General features: G+C 37.7%; 1 protein-coding gene across 1 annotated transcript in view; it reads left to right on the top strand.

Annotated features, from left to right (window-relative positions):
* Positions 1-18,624, top strand: part of cacna1bb (calcium channel, voltage-dependent, N type, alpha 1B subunit, b) — a 194,281-nt gene that overhangs the window by 78,516 nt on the left and 97,141 nt on the right. The window contains exon 6 of the mRNA XM_051677032.1: positions 3,187-3,374. Within this exon, the coding sequence (XP_051532992.1) occupies positions 3,187-3,374 (188 nt within the window). The remainder of the gene's footprint in view (positions 1-3,186; positions 3,375-18,624) is intronic.

Raw genomic sequence — 18,624 nt, 5'->3', positions numbered from 1 at the left:
ATAGTACAGATTAACTAACTATACAAATATTATTCCTGTCAAGATTTGGGTTTGTTTGGTTTGTAGCATTTTTGTTTTATTTATTTTAGCCACAAAATTGAGAGTCTTTTCTAAGCTCTCATACACACAATGTGGCAAAGAGGCACAACCAGCCACCCACTCAAACACACACTGAACCAAACACACATATACACATACATGTACATATTAATACACAATGATGCCACTCAGAGTCATTGTATTTTTTATAACTCATTTTTTTCTGATCAGAGGTCTTCTCTGCCTCTTTTTGTTTATGAAAATGTTCTCCACCCTCTTCGCTGACTTATATTTATCCACAAACCTCTGCTGTTTCCTGTTGAGTGCAGCAGGGACTTAATGTGAGTGAGAGAGACATGACAGATCTTCATGTTCTCTCTCTGTCTTTCTCTCTCTCTCGCTGTTTTTATCTCCAGTTATGAAAGTAATAATTGTAGATGTTCATTAGTATTTCATTGTGCTCTGATGTGTACGCTCTCTATAAACAACCCCATATACTGGAATAGCCATTAATCTTACATGACACACTTTAATACATCCCAGTCAAATGTAATTACATTCCTTAAAATAAAAATCCTGAAGCAGAATATCATTGATCGTAATTGGGTAGCTGACCTAAAAAAAAAAAAAAACTGGAAAGCAATGTGGTGTAATGTGTTATACTCCATTTGGGTAACACTTTACAATAATGTTTCATTAGTTGACATTAATTAACAACATTAGTTAGCAAGAACTAACAATTAATAATAATTTTACAGCATTTATTAATCTTGGTTAATGTTAATTTCAACATATAGTAATACATTTTTAAAATCAGTAGTTGTATCTGTTAACATTAGTTAATGCACTATGAACTAATATGAACTAACAATGAACAATTGTATTTTTATTAACTAGCATTAACAAAGAGTAATAAATGCTGTCGAAAATCTATTTTTCATTGTTTGTTCATGATACCTAATACATTAACTAATGTTAACGAATGGAACTTTATTGTAAAGTGTTACCCCCCTTTTAAACTTTTTCAAACAAAATCTTGCTAATTATTTTATATAATTATTATTAATTCACAGAATATTTAAACTTTTAAAATGTAATTTATCACACCGCATGACTATTTAAAATGAACTAGTGAAGACAAAAAGGTGATATTTTTTTTTTTTCTTCTCCCAATTTGGAAAGCCCAATTCCCAATGTGCCTTTTAAGTCCTCGTGGACGCGTAGTGATTTGCCCCAGTCCAGGTGGCGGAGGACGAATCCCAGTTTCCTCCACTTCTGAGACCGTCAACCCGTGCATCTTATCACGTGGCTTGTTGAGCGCGTTGCCACGGAGACATAGCGCGTGTGGAGGCTTCACGCCACCCACCGCGGCAACAACGCACAACTCCCCATGAGACACACCGAGAACGAACCACATTATAGCGACCATGAGGAGGTAACCCCATGTGACTCTACCCTCCCTAGCAACCGGGCCAATTTGGTTGCTTAGGAAACCTGGCTGCAGTCACTCAGCACGCCCTGGGATTCGAACTAGCGAACTAGTGAACTCCAAGGGTGGTAGCCAGTGTATTTTACCACTGAGCTACCCAACAAAAAGGTGATTAAAAGTAGTGGAGAACTTGACATATGGTTATACATTTCTCTTATAAATTCATATAAATTTTAACTGACTTTACAATAAGTTTAATTTCATTTACATTAGTTTCCTACATTAGTTAACATGAACTAATAATAAACAATATTTACTTGAAAATATGTTATAACATTAGTTAATGCAATATGAACTAACATGAATTTAAAATCCATCTATCCATCCATCTAAAGCTGCTTGTCCTATGTAGGGTCGCGGGTAGTGCTGAAGCCTATCCCAGCTGTCTCAGGCCAAAGGCAGGGAAACACCCTGGACAGGTGGCCATTCCATCACAGGGCTGACACACACAGACATACACATTCACATTCTCACTCACACCTACGGGCAATTTAGAGTTTCCAGTTCACTTGACCTGAGTGTTTTTGGACTCTGGGGGAAACTGGAGCACCCGGAGGAAACCCACACAAACATGGGAAGAACATACACACAGAAGGGCCCTGGGTGAGCCGGGACTCGAAACGGGGACCTTCTTGCTGTGAGGCGACAGTGCAACCCACTGATTAATACATTAATAACAAGATTAATACATGCTGTAAAAAGTCATTGTTTATTGTTAAAGTAGTTCATGATACCTAATGCATTTACTAATGTTAACGAATAGAACTTTATTGTAAAGGGTTACCTTTTAACCTAAAACCTTTAACCTAAAATCCATGGACATGTAATATATCAACTATCCAATGTTTTCATGAGACAATAAAACCATACTGACTCCTTTTAGAGAGATTTTAAAGGAGTGATTTTCCAAACCAAGGTCTCTTGCGACACTTGAGAGAGGTAAAATGAGAAGAGCTGTTTCTAGCAAGTGCTCGGCGGGCAAATCCGCACAGCATGGCTCTTTCAGATGAGGCTTTATGTGTGTGCATGTTTGTGTATTTATGTACTGTATTTGTGTGTCCATGGTGTGAGGGATCTTGAAAGGCTGTTAATGTAATATGTCCGTATGTGTGTGAGAGAGAGTTAGTTATTTTACAGACACTGTGCGTGTAATTAGTCCGTGTTGGTAATGAGGTTTCCGTTAAGGAGCAGCTGAGCTGCTAACATGTGCTCAGCTGCAGCCTTCTTCACCCCTCAATCAGCAACATCAGCATGTGCTATGCCTCAGAGAAAGTGTGTGTGACCAGTTTGGAGAGGGCATTTACACTATTAAATACACTCCTCTCTAAATCTGTAAACCCACTGAACACTGTAATAAAGATGATTATTCAAGATGATAATATATACTGTACATGAAGTGTGCTGCATGTGACCACTTTGTGGGGGTGTTTGCTTAATTTATTCTTTAAATGTATAAATCCATAGGTCTCAGTAATCAAGGTGGTTAAACTGAATATGAGTAGCATTATTACACTCTTGTAATGTGACATGATTATACTGTAAAGTTTGAGATTATGTGTGAATATGTTTTGCGAACACAAATACTGTATTGAATCAGTTTTGTTACTTTGTTTGTCTCCCTCTCTTTTTTAAGCAATTTCATTTGTTTGTGTGTGTAGGAGAAAAGGTTGGTGATTACCCATGCGGTTCAGAGTCACCCTCGAGACTGTGTCCCAAAGGAACAGAGTGTAAAGATGACTGGAAAGGACCCAATTTTGGCATCACAAACTTCGATAACATTCTCTTCGCCATACTCACCGTCTTCCAGTGCATCACTATGGAAGGATGGACTGATGTACTATACCATGTGAGTTGCCATAAAAATGTTGCCATCAAAAACACACGTTTGTTTCACTACGACCTGGTTTCAACTTGGTATTTAGATGCGATTCGGGTGATCCGATCACATGTGGTCAGCCCTAAATACAGGTCTAAACGGGGTCTAAAACGTTTTGTGATCGAATCACAAAAACCATATGCAAATGTGGTCAGAAACCCATGTGACCACGTCGCATTCGAGGTGTAAACACTAATCCGTCCTGTGTGCGTCCCAGCAGCAGTGAAGCGCCACCCCTCACCTGTCAATCAGCTGCTGTGCTAAAACAACAGTTTACACTTTGCCGGTTACGAGTGGCTTTAAAAGGAAAAGGAAAACCATCTGATCTGAACATTTTAAAAAGCGAATACATACACAATCACAAGAGCTTCATGGATCTTCTTCAGTGTGTCTGATATCAACACAGATTTTTTTTTGTGTGTGTAAGCATTGTAGGCAGCATTCGTAACTGTAACAGTAAACATACAAGGTAAGGCGGCCCCTCAGCACACTATAGTAGAAGGAAAGAAACATGGCAGTTTATCAAGTGCTGAAACTTTTTGTTTGGTGCAGAACAATCTGGAATAATGTTAACATTGTAACGGTCACCTCTTTGCAACCTGAACATGTTCAACACGTTAAATATTTATGACACCTGCGCTAAAAGCAATCTAGACGCAGCGCAACGACTGAAACAGAACGCAGATGTCTTGACATGCGTTTTTGAAACCTGAAGTTATTTTTAACTTGACACAGTGTCTAAAAATGCGTGAGACACTGAAGAAACAGCGAGATGCGGTGCAGCAGTTAAGGATGATTGTCCAGTGCGTTTGCATAGAAAAACAATGGAAAACAGAGCAGACACATGCAAAAACACTTCTGGTGTGAACGGCCCCTACTCATCCGTTCGCTCTTACTGTGTCTGTGTGAGTGAAAGCGCATGGGTGAAACAAGTTAGGAAGGCCTGTATATTTTTCATAAAATACAAGCCTGAACCCAAAGTCCTACTGACCCGAACCTGGCGGCTTTGTGAACCGCTCTGAGACTGCAGACAACAGCGTCACTGCGCATGTACTCAGAACAACATGTCACCCCTCGAGCAGTTTTTGCGGAGCTTTCCTACTCGGGGCGGGGGACCCCCCGACATCCGTGGCCCCACGCAATTGCGTGGTTTGTGTGATGGTTAAAACCGCTACTGTGGGGGGCCTTGGTAGCTCAGTGAGTAAAGACGCCGACTACCACCCCTGGAGTCGCGAGTTTGAATCCAGGACATGGTGAGTGACTCCAGCCAGGTCTCCTAAGCAACCAAATTTGCCCGGTTGCTAGGGAGAGTAGAGTCACATGGGGTAACCTCCTTGTGGTGGCTATAATGTGGTTTTTGCTCTCGGTGAGGCACATGGTGAGTTGTGCGTGGATGCCGCAGAGAATAGCGTGAAGCCTCCACACGCGCTATGTCTCCGCGGTAATGCACTCAATAAGCCACCTGATAAAATGCGCAGATTGACGTCTCAGACGCGGAGGCAACTGAGATTCGTCCTCCACCACCCGGATTGAGGCGAGTCACTACGCCACCACGAGGTCTTAGAGTGCATTGAGAATTGGGCATTCCAAATTGGGGAGAAAAGGGGAGAAAAAAAATGCTACTGTGAACGAGCATGACGCTCCTGCATAAACAGTCTGGAAAACTGATGTGTGTAATTTCAAAGTCTTCTTTTTGTTTCTGAATATTGCAATGTTTTAGAACATCTGACAGTCAGTGTTCTGCTTGCCTGAGTTTTGAACTCAGGAGACTGTCTTTCTCTAAATCTGTGTGTGTGGGAATGTAAAGTGGAAGAGTTATATGAATTTTGCTTGGTTTAATTGCAGACAGTTAAACATGAAAAAGAGCATGTTCACATTTAGGATATGTCACCTGGCAAAATGTTGCACCTTTTGACATAACTCATTTCTAAATGATACTGGGGTTACACCTCTACTCTTTACGAGAAGTGCCCTGGGATTTTTAATGACCACAGAGAGTCAGGACCTCAGTTAAACATCTCATCCGAAGGATATATATATATATATATATATATATATATATATATATATATATATATATATATATATATATATATGTATATATATATACATACACACACACTACCGGTCAAAAGTTTTGAAACACTTGACTGAAATGTTTCTCATGATCTTAAAAATCTTTTGATCTGAAGGCGTATGCTTAAATTTTTTTAATTAGTTTAAATATAATTGTGCCACCATATTAATTTATTTATTATAAAACTAAAATTTAATAAAAAAAAAAAAAACATTTTGAAATTGATGACTTGGACCAAATAATAAAGAAAAGCAGCCAATAAGTGCCCAACATAGATGGGAACTCCTTCAATACTGTTTAAAAAGCATCCCAGGGTGATACCTCAAGAAGTTGGTTGAGAAAATGTCAAGAGTACATGTCTGCAAATTCTCGGCAAAGGGTGACTACTTTGAAGATGCTAAAATATAACACAGTTTTGATTTATTTTGGATTTTGTCACAACATAATTCCAATAGTTCCATTTATGTTATTCCATAGTTTTGATGACTTTACTATTATTCTAAAATGTGAAAAAAAAAAAAAAAATTATAATTAAGAATGAGTAAGTGTTTCAAAACTTTTGACCAGTAGTGTGTATGTATATAGTATATATATATATATATATATATATATATATATATATATATATATATATATATATATATATATATATACTGGCAGCCAAAAGTTTGGAATAATGTACAGATTTTGCTGTTTCAGAAGGAAATTGGTACTTTAATTCACCAAAGTGGCATTCAACTGATCACAAAGTATAGTCAGGACATTACTGATGTAAAAAACAGCACCATCACTATTTGAAAAAAAAAGTCATTTTTGATCAAATCTAGACAGGCCCCATTTCCAGCAGCCATCACTCAAACATCTTATCCTTGAGTAATCATGCTAAATTGCTAATTTGGTACTAGAAAATCCCTTCCTATTATATCAAACACAACTGAAAGCTGTTTGGCTCGTTAAATGAAGCTTAACATTGTCTTTGTGTTTGTTCTTGAGTTGCCACAGTATGCAATAGACTGGCATGTCTTAAGGTCAATATTAGGTCAAAAATGGCAAAAAAGAAACAGCTTTCTCTAGAAACTCATCAGTCAATCATTGTTTTGAGGAATGAAGGCTATACAATGCTTGAAATTGCCAAAAAACTGAAGATTTCACACAAAGGTGTACACTACAGTCTTCAAAGACAAAGGACAGCTGGCTCTAACATGGACAGAGAGAAGTGGAAGGCCAAATGTACAACTAAACAAGAGGATAAGTACATCAGAGTCTCTAGTTTGAGAAATTGACACCTCCCATGTCCTCAGCTGACAGCTTCATTGAATTCTACCTGCTCAACACCAGTTTCATGTACAACGGTAAAGAGAAGACTCAGGGGTGCAGGCCTTATGGGAAGAATTGCAAAGAAAAAGCCACTTCTGAAACAGAAAAACAAAAAGAAAAGGTTAGAATGGGCAAAGAAACACAGACATTGGACAACAGATAATTGGAAAAGAGTGTTATGGATCTTAACCCCATTGAGCTTTTCTGGGATCAGCTAGACTGTAAGGTGTGTAAGAAGTACCCGACAAGACAGCCACATCTATGGCAAGTGCTACAGGAAGTGTGGGGTGAAATGTCACCTGAGTATCTGGACAAACTGATAGCTAGAATGCCAAGGATCTGCAAAGCTGTCGTTGCTGCACATGGAGGATTTTTTGATGAGAACTCTTTGAAGTAGTTTAAGAAGTTCTGAACATTTTTTTCAAATTGTAATAGTAATTTTTCACGTTATTAATGTCCTGACTATACATTGTGATCAGTTGAATGCCACTTTGGTGAATAAAGTACCAATTTGTTTCCATAAGAGCAAAATCTGTACATTATTCCAAACTTTTAGCCACCAGTGTGTGTGTGTGTGTGTGTGTGTGTGTGTATATATATATATATATATATATATATATATATATATATATATATATATATATATATATATATACTGTATATATATTATTATTATTATTATTATTATACTTGTTGTTTCCACAACCTCATATTAACTAAGACAATTATTTATTTGCACTTCTGGAAAAAAGTTGAAAGGTGATTAAGATCTTTAAAAACTTTGAAGAAATGCTGACTTGCCACAGCACCTAAAATACACACTTTCCCTTGCAGTTTCATGTACATTTTAATCCAACATCTGTATGTTGGGAAAAAGTTTTCGGATATGTTATTTGTCTGAGCTATAAAGTGCTTATTTTAGTGCTTTGTCTAAAAAAATCCACTCATCACATTTACAGTGGTTTTATATGTTTTAAAGTTATGACAATTTTTGCACTGGTGGGGCCTGTTGTCATGACTAGCAGTCAATAGAAATGTCTTTTTGTTTTTTCTTTCAACACAAAAATTTGAAATTGAGCCGGAAAGTGAAATCGATGAGCTATGGTTACCATGTGTTATGGTACCATGTGTTATGATGTGGTGTGTTGCTGGCCGGGTTTGGTGGGCCGCTCTGGGCCAGTAAGTCCAGGGCCACTTTTTAGTCCAAGTCTGCCCCTGGTTTCACCTGCTCTCCTTCTCCTGACAGTTTACAAATTTGTGCAGCATCAGGCTGCCAAAACATAGCGTGGGGCAGCATATGCCACCCTGTTCCCGCACTGCTTTCCCCTGCCACAGTGAGGGAAGAATTGTGCTAGCTGAACTCAAACTGTATGCTGTATGACAAGACAACTCTTAAAGCTAATGTAATTTTTTCTGTGTTAAAATACTTTCTCCTATCCAAGCTTAATATGCAGAGAGAACTATAAGTAAGCCATTCGTAGGTTTATTTATTTTATTTTCCTGCTTCCCAATACATTGTCTGTCTCTCGTTCATTGTTATCAACAGTGCACACACCTGACGACAAGACGTCTAGATATACAGCTGGTTTAAAATTCATCGTAGCATCTGCAACTTATCGGCTTGTCTCAGGAGGGCGCACACAACAAGACCGTTCGTCGTGAGATCTGAGACTTCTCGTCGCAGACCAGTTGCCAACTCAAAACATCAAAGGAGACGAGCTGGAGTCGTATACTGTACACTTGGCATTATAAGGCATCATTAAGACTCCTAAATCCCTAAGATTCAATCACAAATGTTGTTAATCCACGTCGCAATCTAGTCAATATATTAGAATAAAAGGCTATTATGATATTCACCTTTTAAAAAGGTATTACCTGAATAGCTATGGTGTTTTCATTATTGTGAATTTATGCAATTACCTCTCCCACAAACTGAAACAACCCAACTGACCCTTCGCTAATCTCCGCCACCCTTGGTTGCGTTCGCTCGCTCTGACAAGCTTTTCAGAACTCCCCATAGGAATAAATGGGAGATTGCCATGAACGGTGCGGTTTTTGGCAAAATATTCTCATAAACAGAATGGATAATGTTATTATGTGTATGTTAAATTTTTTGTAAAATAAATTGTTAAATTACACAGTAATTTGATTGAAAACTGTGCAGACTGTGAATCAGAACTGAGGCAAATGATTATCATAGTCACTTAAAAAGAGAAAAGCGTCATTTGATTTGATAGCAAGTACACACCTAACAACATTAGTGTAAGTGAAAATACCTGCTTATAACGTCTCATAACACTCATTTTGATGATGTGAACTCTTTATTTACTGTCACCTTTACCTGACCTGAATCAATACCTAAATGAATTAATGTTAATTTAATGGCTTTAATTTACCTTGGAACAAATGTAGGGTGTCTTCGCTGATGTTATTTATATATGTTCATATGGGAATAAGAATGACACACTATAATAATCCATAGCATGCTCTTCTGAATATTTTTTTAAATATTTAAAAAAAAGAAAACTGTGTGTATCCTCTCTAGGTACCTTGTGTCACTATTACAAGTGACCCAGCAACAACGTTTTATTTTCTGGATAATTTTGATAAATTCCTGCTTAAAACTACTCAAACACACATTACTCCCATAGGCTCTCATTGTAAAAAGGCAAAAGCTTGTCAGATAAATGGTGGCAGGGAAACATTTGCTAAGACAGGACTGGTCAGAAATGCTTTTAAAGCATGGCTTAATGAAGGGTCAGTTACACCGGAGATAAAGGTTTTGACAACAGTGTGCTCCCTGGCCGCAGGCAAATTGCTACTGTGTAGCACGGATAAACTGTCATCCGTCAGCCCACATCGTCTGTCAATTCAAATGTGGATGCGCCCTCGCTGCAGAGAAATAAGGCAGCATTCATGGCTACCCTGGGCTACCTGGTGTAGTTGATGCAGCAGATGGGACGTACGTTCATATCATTGCCCCAACACAGGATGAAGATGTGTTCGTCAACCAAAAACACTTTAAAACATGACTCTCGCATCCTAATGAAGTTGTACTTGACTATTTTATTTTTAGCTTTGTGTATTAATACAATATTTTGACTGGTTTGTTTCCTACTTGACGAATAGGAAATCTGTAGAGTCTGTTGGAGATGAGATGTGCTCCTCTTCAAAAATGAATTGTGGTGTTCCGCAAGGATCCCTGTTAGGGCCAATATAGTTTGCACTATACTGTATATGTTACCGCTTGGTTCTGTGATTTGAAAATACAACATAAATTTTCATTGCTATGCAGATGACCTGCAATTGTATTTGTTGTTGAATCTGATCTGACTAATTTATATGTTCTTCAAGCGTGTATAGGAGACATAAAAATGGCATGCAATTTTCTTTAGTTAAATACTGATAAACAGAGGTTGTTATAATTGCTCATGATTCTAAAAAAAAGTCAGATTGAGTCAGCACTTAGACAAGTGCTCCCAAATAATCAGCAGGTGGTGAGAAATTTGATTTTGATACTAATTTAAATTTTGAATATCATGTCCGGAAGTTAGTTCAGTCTTGTTTTTATCAGTTAAGGAACATTTCCAAGGTTAGACATACATGTCTTGAGTTTCAAGAGAAGCTTTTATTTAGTGTTGCCTTGATTTTTGTAATGCACTGCTTTCAGTTTTAAATCAATGCACTTTAGCATGGCTACAATTAATGTAAAATGCTGCAGCTAGACTTTTGACACAAACTAGGTCTTTTAATCATATTACTCCAGTTTTAGCTTCTTTGCATTGGCTAATAATTCAGTTTAGGGTTTATTTTAAGATTTATTACATAATAAGGCATTACATGGGTTGGTGGCAGAATATTTAGCAGAACTTTTAAGACATTACGAAACAGTTAGACCTCTTAGATCTTCTTATCTTGAAGATCTTGTCAAGATCCAGATGCAAAACTGTAGTGAAGGCCCCACGATTATGGAACAGCCTGTCCTGTTATATTAGATCTGCTGAATCTGTGTCTGTTTTTAAGTCTCATTTAAAAACGTATTTGTATAGACCTGATTTTATTACTGTGTGAATGTGTTGTATTTTACTGTGTGTGTTGCATTTATCACTGTGTGAATATGTTGTGTTTTACTGTGTGTTTTTGATTTTATGTTTTGTGAAGCACTTTGTGCTTAATCGCTAAAAGGTGCTTTATAAATACAATTATTATTACAAACACTTTATTATTTTTAAAATTTATTTTATAATTGCCAATTTGTAAATACTGGATTTTGCAGTTAAACCATTCCTTTTAGCTCAGAGGCTTCAATCCTTTTTCTTAAGAGACTGACTAATTTATAATGCCTCCAGTGGCTCACTGCATTTCCAAACCTGGAGCTTTTGCCACATTTCTTAGATCTAGTAAAGGATGATGTACTGTAAAAATGATTTGTCGAGAGCATGTGGGATATTAAAACTTAATACATGGCGCTCTGGAATACTCGATTCTGATTAGTCCATGACGCCATCTAGCGTTGTGATATCTCTGAGTAACAACCGCGCATCTGTAGATCAAGACGTATCTGACCGGTCATCTGGTTATTGTGAGTCATCTTTACTACTTCTCGGATCATTGTACGATCTCTACAAGTAAGCTAATAAAATAATTTCAACACAAATAAATATTTTATGTCCATTTATTTATTTAATTGGTTAGTAGCCATGTAATAGGCAGGTTAATATACAGTCAGACGGGTGTTATCGCAAAATAAACACCTTGTGATACAAGACTTCTCCGCTTCACATCGGGGGTTTATTTTGCGAAAACAACCGGCTGACTGTACAGTAAGTCAGAAGTTTACAAACACTTAGGTTGAAGTCATTAAAACTCATTTTTTAACCACTCCACAGATGTAATATTAGCAAATGATAGTTTTGGCAAGTTGTTTAGGGCATCTACTTTGTGCATGACATGAGTAATTTTTCAAGCAATTGTTTACAGACAGATTGTTTCAATTTTAATTGACTATATCACAATTCCAGTGGGTCAGAAGTTTACATACACTAAGTTAACTGTGACTTTAGGCAGCTTGGAAAATTCCAGAAAATAATGTCAAGCCTTTAGGCAATTAGCCAATTAGCTTCTGATAGGAGGAGTACCTGTGGATGTATTTTAAGGCCTACCTTCAAACTCAGTGCCTCTTTGCTTGACATCATGGGAAAATCATAACAAATCAGCCAAGACCTCAGAAAAAAAACTGTGGACCTCCTCAAGTCTGGTTCATCCTTAGGTCCAATTTCCAAATGCCTGAAGGTACCATGTTCATCTGTACAAACATTAGTATGCAAGTATAAACACCATGGGACATAACAGCCATCATACCGCTCAGGAAGGAGATGCATTCTGTCTCCTAGAGATTAGTGTAGTTTGATGCGAAAAGTGCAAATCAATCCTTGAACAACAGCAAAGGAACTTGTGAAGATGCTGGAGGAAACAGGTAGACAAGTATCTATATCCACAGTAAAACGAGTCCTATATCGACATAACCTGAAAGGCTGCTCAGCCAGGAAGAAGCCACTGCTCCAAAACTGCCATAAAAAGCCAGACTACAGTTTGCAAGTGCACATGATCTTACATTTTGGTGAAATGTCCTCTGGTCTAATGAAACAAAATTTGAAATGTTTGGCCATAATGCCCATCGTTATGTTTGAAGGAAAAAGGGTAAGGCTTGCAATCCGAAGAACACCATCCCAATCGTGAAGCATGGGGGTAGCAGCATCATGTTGTGGGAGTGCTTGGCTGCGGGAGGGACTAGTGCACTTCCCAAAATAAATGGCATCATGAGGAAGGAAAATTATGTGGCTATATTGAAGCAAAATCTCAAGACATCAGCCAGGAAGTTAAAGCTCGGTCGCAAGTGGGTCTTCCAAATGGACAATGACCCCAAGCATACCTCCAAATTTGTGCAAAATGGCTTAAGGACAACAAAGTCAAGGTATTGGAGTGGCCATCACAAAGCCCTGACCTCAATCTGATAGAAAATATGTGGGCAGAACTGAAAAAGCATGTGTGAGCAAGGAGGCCTACAAACCTGAATCAGTTACACCAGTTCTGTCTGGAGGAATGGGCCAAAATTCCAGCAACTTATTGTGAGAAGCTTGTGGAAGGCCACCCAAAACGTTTGACCCAAGTTAAACAATTTAAAGGAAATGCTACCAAATACTAACAAACTTTATGTAAACTTCTGACCTACTGGGAATGTTATGAAAGAAATAAAAGCTGAAATAAATCATTCTCTCTACTATTATTCTGACATTTCACATTCTTTTTTTTTATTTATATTTTTTTTTTTTTGATTTTTCCCCTTTTTCTCCCAATTTGGAATGCCCAGTTCCCTATGCGCTTTTTAAGTCCTCGTGGTTGCGTAGTGGTTCGCCTCAGTCCGGGTGGCAGAGGACGAATCCCAGCTGCCTCCGCGTCTGAGACCGCCAACCCACGCATCTTATCACATGGCTTGTTGAGCGCGTTGCCACGGAGGCTTCACGCCATCCACCGCGGCATCCACACCCAACTCACCACGCACCCCACCGAGAACGAACCACATTATAGTGACCATGAGGAGGTTACCCCACGTGACTCTACCCTCCCTAGCAACCGGGCCAATTTGGTTGCTTAGGAGAACTCAAGGGGTGGTAGCCAGCGTCTTTTACCACTGAGCTACCCAGGCCCTGACATTTCACATTCTTAAAATACATTAATACATTAAACCATTCATTAATAACTATTAAGTGTACTATTTAAACTACTGCCAAAAACGTGGCATTATTAACAGCAAACTATCAATATTTTAAGAATGAGCTATTCCCTCTCGATTGTGCGTTGAGTATTCACTTCATTGTATAGCTTCAGAAACATTTACACATTCTCGCAATTTAAAAATTAACGGTCAACTGGGAGACTAATTGACTGCAGAGAAGCTGGAAATTATGATGATAATTATGAATATGTTTTATAATGCTATGTTCTATGTGTTTTATAATTGAATTAGTTATAATTACTGTAGTGTCCCAATCCAGATGTGTTTTTGTTGGACATTCTATATTGCCATTTCTATACAGTGCATGTCCTAGAGAACAGCTACTGCAGAGACTGGCAATGTGGATACAATTTTATGAAATGCTGTAGAAATGTGGTAATTTTAGTAGATATGTGGTTATGACTGCAGTTTCTTTTGCGGATGCTATCTCCAATTTACTGCACTTGCACTGCAGTTCTAATAATTTATGTTTTGGGAAGTGGCTGCTTATGTTTTGACTGCAAATATTATTTAATTTGTTAAAAGCATAAGGTATGAGATCATTCTTCAGTGTAAAAGCTGGTTATCTGAATACTCTTGTGAGGCACTGTTATGTACTATTGAAGACTTTGCATAATATGCTGCTTGGAGATGCTGCACATGGTTGTAATACAGGGCGGACCACATCGTGAAATAAAAATGATGGTGACACTCCATTTTCTTGATTGCATGTCAGTGTAACTGGGATGTGACTCTTTAGATTGATGCCTTTATGGGAGTGTAGAGCACAATGGAATCAGGGATTGTCTGTGATGGATCACTGGCATAATTCTTTCCATGCCCTAAATGTTACTGTATCTTTCATCCAATGCAGTGATAGAGAGTCATATTCTTAGATTCAAATTCTAAGTAAACACAACTCTCTGAACTGAAATTCTGTTCTCTATAAACACACTGTATCTCTATAAATAACTGACAATCTGAGGGTCAGATGTTAATGTTTGTTTCTCAACATTGGTAGCACCTACGCAGTCAAGCCAGCAGGGGCGGAGTCCTCGGCTAATGACATGGCAGTCCTCATTTTATGCCTGTTAGTTTTATTACACTCACGCTGTGCTAGAGATTAATCGCTTTCTGCCTAATTACCACTGCTGTGTCATGCTTGTTCAGGGGTTCTGGTCAGATCTCCTGTAGTGGAGTAACACTGCCTTTTGGAAGGAAATGCAGAAAAGTTTGTTTTATTCACAGTATGATATTCTTGTGTAAAATTAATATAGCAGATTTTCTGGTCACCTTAGAACCTAATTAGTTTCTCCATGCAGCCTGAAAAAAAGGTGGGATTCACCAATGGCAGTACACGGTGAAATTATTAATCAGGCAGACACTGGACTGGTTTTCTTCAATAGCTGTTTCACTGTTTTTAAAAATTGGATTTTGTAACAAAGATACCCATGTGCAAGGTCATTGTTCACCCAAAAAATTAAAATGATGTCATTATTTTCTCTCCCACATGTTGTTAACACCTTTATGCTGTTATTTTTTTGTGTGGAAGTAAAATTTGAATCATTTTCATATAGCTATTTTCCATATAACAACAGTTGTACAAAATATGTACTTGACCATATTTGTCAAGTTCCAAAAAGGATAAAAAAAGCACCATAAACATCACTGAAGTATCCATATGACTTAATGCACTATATTATAAGTCTTCTGAAGCCATATAATAGCTTTGTGTAAGACACAGACTGAAATTTAAGTTATTCACTGAAATCTTACCATCTGCTATAGCTCTCAAATCAAATATGGCACAATTTTAGTAGTCCGTAAACTTTTTTTAGTCCATTCCACAGCTTCGGCGTAGTCACCAGGCCTTTAAGTACCTTGACCCTGTGTCACTGTCGTCCTGGGCTGTCACACCTATCCCTAAGCTCATTAAACATTTTTAAAATAGCCTGTTGGAAGCTGGACAGAGTATAATCATATTTGGATTTATGCAGCAATGAATCATTTCTATTTTTTTGCTCTCTCTCTCTCTCTCTCTCTCTCTTCTCTGCTTTCTTTTTTGGGTATAACTCATTAGAGTGGCAGTGAAAGGATGTGTGGATGGAGGTGCATGGAGGCCTGCACTGCTGGAATAAAAACAAAACAAAAACAAAGCACTTTGTCTTTATTATTTCACTAGCTCGGCATGAGAGAGAGAGAGAGAGAGAGAGAGAAATGTATGATTACTGCAGAAAAAGGTCTATAAAATTCATAGTTTGTCTCTCTGCAAGTATTCATTGACAAAGTATTGCACTTTGCTTAGCTGATTTGACACTTTATTTAGTTCATTCATGATGCAGCATAAAGGTTTATAACAATCTATTAAAATGTATAGATCAAGTAGAAGATCACACACAGCCTTGAAAAGGTTACAGAGAGGTTAGATCAAAGAAGATAAATGAGAAGAAGCTAGTGTTTTTGTAGTTCGAACTGTAGTACAATGTCATGGTAAACAGAGTAGGGAAAATATAATAATTATGCTACTTTTATTGCTCCCATTTTGGGGCAATAGCAGGAGATTCTGCAAAACTCTGCAAACACCCTTAATAATTAATAACAATAATTGTTCCTTTGAATATGATTTTAGATTACATGCATATGCAAATTGCAAATATTGTTTTAAAATGCATGTGAGTTACCATGTTGCTTGTTTTTCCTTGGTTTTGGGTGCCTGGTTTTGTTGAGATTTTGATTAATGGAAAGCAAGCAGCCTTTGGCAAAGAAAATCTTGAGAGACCTGCTTTGCGTGAAATTCAGGTTTACTAAATGGACTAGTAATTTGTAGTGGATTACTATATTTAAGTAACTTATCCAACACAGATAGTGAATAATCAAAAAAAGCATTTCAGTACAGATTGCATGCTATAATATATACAGCAGCTCTCTCTGAATCTGAAAGTGTTATTGCATAATAATATAAAGAAAAGGGGCCTGGGTAGCTCAGCAAATATTGACTCTGACTACCACCTCTGGAGTCGCGAGTTCGAATCCAGGGTGTGCTGAGTGACTCCAGCCAGGTCTCCCAAGCAACCAAATTGGCCCAGTTGCTAGGGAGGGTTGAGTCACATGGGGTATTCTCCTTGTAGTCACAATTAGTGGTTCTCGCTCTCAATGGGGTACGTGGTAAGTTGTGCGTGGATCGTGGAGGGTAGCATGAGCCTCCACATGTGGAGTCTCCGCAGTGTCATGCACAACGAGCCATGTGATAAGATGCGCAGATTGCCTGTCTCAGAAGTGGAGGCAACTGAGACTTGTCCTCTGCCACCCAGATTGAGGTAAGTAACCGTGCCACCACAAGGACCTACTAAGTAGTGGGAATTGGGCATTCCAAATTGGGAGAAAAGGGGATAAAACATTTTTTTTTTTTTTAATTAAAAAAATTATAATATAAAGAAAACACCAGAAAAATATTCAGATTTGTTCTCATATGTAATGTGTACATATCGAGCCACTGAAATTCTCCATTATAACTCTCTGCAGTAATAAATTGCTGTGGTGTTCCAAAGAAATCTAATTCCCTAAGTAATTCCCTCGTAAGCATATATACAGTAAGGGAGTAAAGATGGGACCCTCTGGGAATGGAACAGTGACTGAGAGACTGTTTCACAGTACAGGTCTGTCTACCTATCCACTTATACTTCCTGCTCTTCACACTGTTGCTTAATTAGGAGTGAAAGTTTTTGAGTGTAGACGCAGAAATACTTCGGCATGCTGATAGTGGGAATAAAACAATGTATACAGTAACAACTATAAACATTCTTAATCTGGTCCTCCTTTTTCACTAATATTACAGCAGAGCTGATTGTCCTTCCAAAAACCTGCTTCCCTACAGTACCAATGATTATGATGATGATTATACAAGTTTCAGCAGTTTTCACCTTCAGTTTAATTTTTATTCCTAATATTGCAGGAATTATTTTTAGGTGGAAGTGCATGTACATTATGAGTAAGACAGGCTGCGGGTGAGAAATTGGACAGAGATTAATAAAATATTGAGATATATAGTAAAGCATGGCGCTAGTAATGAATGCCAGTGTCATTGGTTAGTTTCCCAGGTTAAGATTTGCAGGAAGTTCTTCTATTTTGTCTTTTTATGTCCCTATCAGGAGGCATTTCAATCACGTGACAAGTAAAATGTGGTATGGCTCAAATGTCTGTATGGTGTTCATGCTGGAACTGAAACATTTGCTTGCTTGCATTACTACTACTCAAGTAATTGCACAATAAGTGGACTGTGTACAGTATTTTTCTGTTATATAGTGTGTGGCTTTCCTGCAAATAACTTGAAATTGTTTATGCCTGCACTCTTTATAACTCCTTTTGGACTCATTAAGCGGTGTGGTGAGTTCCAATAAAACACTTTTCGATTTCAGTGGAGACACATACTGATAAACAGAGACCTTGAAAGCACTGTAAGGCACTTTGGATAATAGCATCTGCCAAATGCATAAATAAATATTAAAATACATTAACAAAGTGATCATACGTTTTGGTCCAGTAGACGTAAACTAATGATGAAATGTAAAAAACAGTTTCCAAACTTTTTTCAATATGAGTGGCTGACACACTGTATTATTATGTAGTGTATTATCTGATTAATTTACCTAATTTTCATTAATAATTTCATTAATTAATATCACAGCTTACCTGTGGGGCTTGTTTTATGTGATACACAATCAATTGCATCTGCAACACCAGGGCAGTTATTGAGGCACCGAGATTGATCCACATGGCTTGGATGTCTACTGTGTAAATACTATAAATAATAGAACTGTGTGAATAAACACAGGGTGAATTTTTCTTTTTTCCATATGCACTGAAGTTTACTGTGGAAATATTGGCACTGTATGAATTACTCTCTGATATCAAAGTGGAATAATATGTTTGTGAATATAGCATCTAGCTATGCCGTCATATGGCATCATACTTGGGGTGTACTGTAACAACAAATCATTATTTAATTTGCTTGATGCATCAATCAGAAATTCTGCTGATATGACTCAATCTTA

Source organism: Myxocyprinus asiaticus, chromosome 38 (genome assembly GCF_019703515.2).
Source record: "Myxocyprinus asiaticus isolate MX2 ecotype Aquarium Trade chromosome 38, UBuf_Myxa_2, whole genome shotgun sequence".
Lineage (NCBI taxonomy): Eukaryota > Metazoa > Chordata > Actinopteri > Cypriniformes > Catostomidae > Myxocyprinus > Myxocyprinus asiaticus.
This window is presented reverse-complemented; position numbering and strand designations above follow the sequence as displayed.